Source organism: Alligator sinensis, unplaced genomic scaffold, assembly GCF_000455745.1.
Source record: "Alligator sinensis unplaced genomic scaffold, ASM45574v1 scaffold191_1, whole genome shotgun sequence".
In the NCBI taxonomy this organism is placed as follows: Eukaryota; Metazoa; Chordata; order Crocodylia; family Alligatoridae; genus Alligator; species Alligator sinensis.
In genome coordinates, this window is record NW_005842282.1 from 236,388 (window position 1) to 243,875 (window position 7,488).

A 7,488-nucleotide genomic window follows, 5' to 3' on the forward strand; every position below is an offset into this window, starting at 1 on the left:
TGAACAATTGTACATATAAATGAGTGTTTTAAAAATGTCTTCTGTTTTTGAACATTGAACTCCAAGGGTTGATGTGTCAGCCTTAATATAAACAAGAACTACTTTTCCTATTTTCACTAAGTAGTGCAAAGGACGCACAAAAAGAGATTCCTTTAAAACTTCGTCATGTGTTTTTCATAGAAGCAGTAGAGGAAATTCAGCATTTAGATAGATAGAATATTATTTGGCTATAAAGCAGCAATTACAGGCAGTTTACATACTAAACACTATTTGATATTAAATCATTTCTATAACAGACTAGAAATGCAATTGTACATAATGTCTCCATTTTGCTCCCTCACTGCTTTGTAGTGTCATGACATCCCATTTCAGGAAGACCTAGACCTCCGGCCAGTGTGGTCTCTAGTATAGTAAACATGAACATGAATCAGACCCGAATACTACTGCCAGCTCTCACTGAACCCATCTGGTGAAGTTGGGCCAGTTCAATTATTTAAGCCAAGTTAGAGATGTAAGATGATGCTAGTCATGTCTGGCAAAGGAGTTTAAGTTGACTTGCGTTTTCAGCCATGCAGCATCTATGAGAAAGGGATGCAAAGGGATTGCCTACTTTAAAAGTGTATGGAGTGAAAGATAACGCTGCTTTTCCAGCTGTGCTGCTCAGTGTTGTCCCCTTAAATAAGTAATGTAAATAATACAAATGGAGTTGACCAAATTCCTAGGCAATGTGGCATGCGTTGGTACCTTGCTGTGAAGGTAAGTCGAATGCTTAAGGAGCTGGGAAAACATAACTTATGTTATCTCAGTCATGTGGACTTACATTTGATGTAGTCTGTAGTTTACTTGATTTTTCTTATAAGAAGTCACTGCAATTTACTTTCTAATTTCAAACTGTTTAATTTCTAAAGTAGAACAGCAGTTGTGAATGAGAGGAAACTTTCTACCTTGTGGCAAAAAATACCATCTTGCAAAATGTTTTGATCTGGTATTTTGTAAACATTTGTCTGTTGGAGGGTAGCATTTCTTCCCAAGAACACACATTGATAAAGTCTGCATTATGTCCATCCTCTTGCTGTCACAGTGTGTGGAGTAACACAGAGCCATAAGTAGAAAATGCAGCCTTGAAGAAATATGATGCCCCTTGTGTAGATTTGAATGGACAGCATTCTTTAGCCAGCTGTTCCCAGCTGAAATTGATTTTCATTTGTACTTTCTTTGTCTGAATTATAGCTGCAATACGGAGATAAGGACTGTCATTCTTGCTTTCTTTCATCTCTACACTGACAAGAACATGCAAAATTGGATCTATTCAATTTCTTAAGTAGGACTTTCTGGTCCAGAACTACTGTATATTGGTTAGCAGAAGCTTTTGAATGGCCTCAATAGTAAATGTCTGGAAAATTTTCATCAGCTTTTCTAATGACATGTGTGACTATATTGTAATGTACAACTTTAAACAAATGTGGAAAAAGAACCGTTTGTCCTTATCTAACAGGCAGTCACTGGCTTCCTGGTAACATCCTTTGAGCATCCCACTGCCATCTTAGTGCATTTGTAGAGAGATGCTATCTGCTGAGCATTACTAAGTGTCAGTCTCTCACCAGTTGCTTTCTTAGCATAACAGGTGGCTCCTGTTGCATTGGATTCCATTGGAAACTGAGTATATGCATCCTCTTTCCTATTGCTTTGCAGATATGTTGGAAGCCAGAATGGTATTCATAGCAGATTCCAAGCTGTGAAGAGTATTACACTTTAAGAACATTTTACTCTCTCTCATAAAATAAACTTAGGGAAATAATTTCCTGCCAGAAATGGGCTCCTATACACATGCAGGGAGGCTGCTCTGGCATGCTGTAGTTACAGTGCGTTAGAGCAGACTCGATGAATTGAGTCTGCTGGAGCATGGTAATTACTGCGCTCCGCCAGCCTCCAGTGTCATCTGTATTAGCGTCCCCGCATTGAAAAATGGCTGTGGGGCTCATTAAACTAAAGCTTGTTCAACAAGCTTTAGTTCAAAGCACCCTGGTGCCAGGGAATGCTGATGCATGTGATGCCCCAGGCGCTTTAATTAGCACAGCTCTCGGAGCTGCACTAATTAAAGTGCCCCTCCACCCCCAGCCTCCTGGAGCAGTCTTTAAACACCCAATGATATTTAGTGGAGTCTAAGCAGATGGGACTGCTGACAGATTCTTGTGGGTCTTGCTCGACTACTTTGTTATCAAGGTACTGCAGCTTGTTCTCAGCTGCATCATTCTTGAATTTCCATTGCTTTTGACTGTCATTTTTCATAGGGGTCATACCATTTTTCCCTTGTAAGCTAATTTTAACAGGATGTGACAGAAGCTAGTTAAGTCTTTTAGTTGCATAACCTGTGTTTGAGCCATAAACCAGTAATCTGTGCTTTGAGACTGTCACACTTTCTCTCTATGGGAGTGCAGTAGAAGCAGACGCATGTAATAGATGGAGGACAGAAAATTGCTACTAGGAGTAGAACCAGGATATTTATGTTGCTGAAGGGATGGTGCTCTGCTTTTCAGTTTACTCCACAAGTGCAAGCTTTGGAAGCATTGACTTGAACTTCAATTTATCCTGATAGGCCATTTCTTTTTATAAGCCAAGGGCTGCTCTTTATCCTAAAATCCAGAAGAGATAAATATTTATCATATAAGTTGAATATAACAGACATTTTTATTTTATGAAGAATAAACTGTTTTGATAATGTTGGCTTATCAAATGCCACCATGCAGTTCATTTCAAAATGTTTAATCTGTTTTGTATCCTGCATATTAATCAAGCAGAAGAACCTCTGTGTGACTTTTTGAAAAGGTCCAAGCTATTCAGATGGATACTACTTTCAGATTATACTTTACTTGATCTATTTGCATTGTGCTCTAGAAATTATGCAGTCTTCATTTGAGATGTGTTGTTTTGTTTGTTTTTGTTTTTTTGTCCTTTTTGTGTTAAGTGCAATATGGCAATGATTCTGTAGTCTTTGTTTTGCAGGGCAGGGTATAGATGGAAATTGCTACAGTCATCTGTCCCAACTGTTGGATGGATGAATAAATGTCCATATCCACATAGTAATCAATTGTAGAGTTACTAAAAAAAAAATCCCATCATGAAGTATTATATCTACAGACTACATCTTCCAGACTCCTCATCTGGAACAAGTTACTGATTTAACTGTTTTGGGAATGCTTAGCAAAAGATAATTTTTTTTTTAAATAGTTTGTGGTGGTCTTCTAATACAGGGGTGAGCAATTATTTTGGGTTGAGGGCCGCTTAAGTTTTGGTGAGCAGTCGAGGGCCACATGGGTAGCCCTGTACCATGACAATTGCCCCGCCCCCTGGTTGCCATCTTGGGACCTGAAGTCCCAACCCCTAACCCCTGACTTTTGCCACTGGAAGTCCCTCCCCTTACCCCCCGAGAAATACTCCTTTCCTAGGGGTTGCCATCTTAGAAACAGAAGAAAACCAAATCATACACTAAAATTCACCTACTATAATATGTTTTAACATATTTTAATTTTATTACAAAAAATATTTTGGCATGATTTGTCCTTCCGTGGTGTGTGTATAGAGGTGCTGGCACAATTCAAAAATAAACTCTTAGTTTTATATATTGTGGGGGATGTGGTGGGGTATGGGTGTGTGGGGGGGTTGTGAGGGTGTGTTGCTCTGTGTGTGGGGGGGCGTAGGGTATGTAGGGGGGTTGTGTAAATGTGGAGGGGTGTGGGGGCAGGATGTAGGGTGTGAGGGAGGGTTGGGGGTGGGGGATCCTCCCCCCACTCCCCTCCCATGGTGCAGCAATGGGCAGGGTTGCTCCGAGCTCTGGCCAGTGCTGCACATCACGGTGAGGGGGAGAACCTCCGCCAGGCTGTCTGTATCACCGGGGCTCCCTGCCACTCATGGCTAGTCCAATCAGAAATTTGGGTTGAATGGTCCAATCACACTGAACTTCCCTTGTTGCAAAAGGATGAAGCATAAGCCCAACCAGACAAAGACCAGGCTGTAAGAGAGCCTGATCTACCTCTATTGCATGTATTTTTGTGTTTCTGTCTATTAAACAGTTTAAATCCTTGATATCAGAGATGGTGAAACCTTTGTTGTTCATTCCATTTGAGAAAGTTAAATGACCCCGTTACTGAAGCAACTGCAGCAGGATACGAAAAAGCTTTCTAGTGCATTCACCATGTCTTTTGTTGTCTCTCTGAAATGTTATGAGGTAAGTTCCTAGTTGATATTTATTTAGGGATAATATTGCAGTACGTGACAGTTGCTTTGGATAAAAGGATAATAAAAAATCACAGGAGAACCTGTTCTTTCTTTAATTTACCTTGCTTGGCTCTCTAATAACCTGCCAGATGTATGAAGCAGATCTAGAGAAGATAGAAAAGGTATAAATACTCAAAATACCATGAGTCCTTTTTTTTTTTAATGTGGCAAGAGGATTGCTAATTTTTGCCAATGATATGGATAGGAAACCTTGCAACTATTAAGAGACTCCTTCTTCAGCACTTACTTTTTAAGCACTACTGATGTGAGTAGTCCAGTTGAATATTGAAAGTGTCAGAGTTGTAGCACCACTATTTCCTCGAGAAATTCTCATTGTTTTAACTTACCAGTTTTAGTAAGTGTATTTTTAGCAAGTGTATTTCCCCAGGAAATGCTGCAACTTTAACCTGGGAAGCAATGTTTTTGTTCATTTTTTTTATTGTAGATTATTGTCAATAGCAATGATTTTGTAGGGAAGATTCAGCCCTTTGTTAAATGTGTGTGTGCAGATCTGTTACCTTGGAATCATCATAGCTGAAACTGTGCTGGTGTAATTTGACCTTGTATCTGTAGCCGTGTGTTTCTGTGCATTCTCTGCTGATAGAAAAATCTGGTGGCTGTTGTTGTTATGTAGAACTTTTGGGCACTGGAGCATGTTCAGGCCTCCAACCAGAGTCTAACGTTGCCTGTGGTCAGATCTGCCTGCAGTGTTCTCCAGGCTCTATAGTACCTCCTGCTTCCCACTCTCCATACCTTTTGGTGTTCAAATACTGCAATGAATTTGGGGGCCTCCTTTTAAACTGGAGTGGCTCCTTTAGGTGCTTTCCCTTTTGGCACAGTACTCGGGGTTCTGTGGCCCCCCCAGTCATCTCTACGGTATACCTCCCCCTCGGCCTAGTTCACAAGCTGTGTCCTTAGCAGTCATTCAGGGCACCCCTCCCCCATTCTTCCTTGCTTGCTGGCTGCCCTGCCACCTACATCCCTTTGGAGCACACTTAGTCACCCCTTACTCCCAGGAAGTCTTCCTCCGAGGCTGCCAGACAGTTCTGCAACAAGTTTCAAAAAGCTCTTCTCTCTCCTGTGTCCCAAACCTGGCTCAGGTGTATAGAGCCCTGGGCTCGACCCCCTTCTGTTCATATGACCAATGCTCCCTAAGTGGCATCAGCAGTTTCTAATTAGCCCGGCAGCCATGCCACAGCCACCACTTAAACAGATGCCTGGAGTTCCACACCTAGTTCTCTTCCTGCTTGCTCCAGGTAAGTGGCTGTCAGCTTCTTATTCTCTTGGAGCTATACCACCTAGCTCCTTTCTGCTGCCTGTCTCTTCATGGCTGACACCAATCCAGCTGTCAGCAGTCTTGCAGGTGCATAATGCTGCTTTCACTCCTTAAAGTAACAGGGGCTAGAGGTTCCCTGTTACAGGTGTGGACAAACATACTTGTAAGGGCTTCAAAAAGGAAAAGTTGTTGCTCCAGAATATGAGGCAGCTGTTTTACTATAACTCTTAAATGTGTATAAGCACAATACAAATATAGCAAAGCCACCCCAATGTTGGCCCCTACTTTATCCAGGGTCGAAGTTGGAGCAATTTTGCTACACTCTATCACCATAGATTCTTGTGAACTTAATGCTCACAGTGTATCAGCTGCTAGGGTCCAGAGCAGCAGCAGCTCCTCTTCCGCTTTTGAAACTGCTACGTGTTTGTCTATCCCAGGTGTGCTCAACCTCTGGCCCACCGGCCCAATGCAGCCTGCAGAGCTGTAGATGTCTGGCCCGCGGGGCTCTCCCAAAGATTGGGAAATTTGGTGGCAGCAGAGATGTAGCAATAAATATGGCCACCCTCCCCTACTGCCAATTCCCAAATCCCATCCTGCAGGTTGGGGCCGGGTCGCACCCCCTCACTCCCACCTCCATGACTGGATGAAGCTGGGTCACACCCCTCCCTTCAGGCTGGATAGAGCTGGGCCATGCCCCTTTTCCTTTGTGGGACCGGGTTAGTTCCTTTCTCCCTTCTCTCCCACCACGGGACCAGGTTAGAGCCAGGATGCCCCTTGCTTCCTTACAGGTGGCTGAATGGGGCCCTGCCATGACCATCCCTTGCCAAATCAGGGCCACCGGATGGATCCAGCCCACAGATGACCTAGGCACTTCCCATTTGGCCCACCAGCCAAAAAGGTTGAGCATCACTGGTTTATACCATTTGTTACCAAGTCAGGTGTATTTTTTTATACTCACTTTTTTTCCAATATAAGTGTGTTTTGCTCCTTAACAAAAATTGTTTGGCTATTTTGTGTTTTAAATGCATGTAGTGTTTTAACAGAGACAGTATCTTGCTACTATGGACAATGTATATATGCAGTTTTGGGCCTCTGGTTTTGCAGGCCTTACATTATGTTGTTTGGTTTGTGTCCGTTTTCCAGTAACAATTCAAGACTAGATTCCTTATGCTAGCACCTTGCCTTCTGCTTCGTGACTAAACTCCTCAAGCCAATGGAAGGTCATGAGGTTGCTGCTGAACAACTGGTGGTCATGGCATTTGCGTTGGCTGCAAGTTAGTTTTTGATAGCAGGCCATAGAAACATGTTCCTCAAAGTGGAGACCTTATCTGATAAAGGTGTTTATAGATTTAATAGATTTCTAGGGTCAGAAGCAACCTATTAGCTCATTGAGTCCAACCCCCAGCTCTGGGCAGGAAAGAATGCTGGGGTCAAGTAACCCTAACCAGGTGCTTGTCTAATCTCCTTTTGAACACCTCCAAGGTAGGGGAAAGCACCACCTCCCTTGGAAGCCCATTGTATTTTTTGGCAACCCTCACTGTAAAGAATTTCTTCCTGATGTCCAATCTAAATCTGCTCTCCTTCAGTTTATGGCCATTGTTTCTAGTAACCCCAAGGGATGCCCTGGTAAACAGAGTATTTCCTATTCCCTGCTGACCCTCCCCGATGAGTTTCTAGACAGCCACAAAATCACCTCTCAGCCTTCTGTTGCAGAGGCTGAAGAGATTCAGGTCCCTCAATCTGTCTTCATAGGATTTTTACCTGTAGGCCCTCAACTATATGAGTAGCCCTCCTCTGAACCCTTTCCAGGTTATCCACAGCTCTCTTGAAGTGCGGCATCCAAAACTAGATGCAGTACTCTAGTTGCAACCTCACCAATGCTGCATAGAGGGCAAGGTATCACCTTCCTGGACCTGCTCATGATGCACCTACTAATG

The 7,488-nt window shown here is 42.9% G+C and overlaps 1 protein-coding gene across 1 annotated transcript in view; it reads left to right on the top strand.

Annotated features, from left to right (window-relative positions):
• The first annotated feature begins 4,132 nt into the window (after positions 1-4,132).
• The window catches only part of SDC2 (syndecan 2), a 58,578-nt gene continuing 55,222 nt past the window's right edge, over positions 4,133-7,488 (top strand). The window contains exon 1 of the mRNA XM_006028001.1: positions 4,133-4,225. Within this exon, the coding sequence (XP_006028063.1) occupies positions 4,133-4,225 (93 nt within the window). The remainder of the gene's footprint in view (positions 4,226-7,488) is intronic.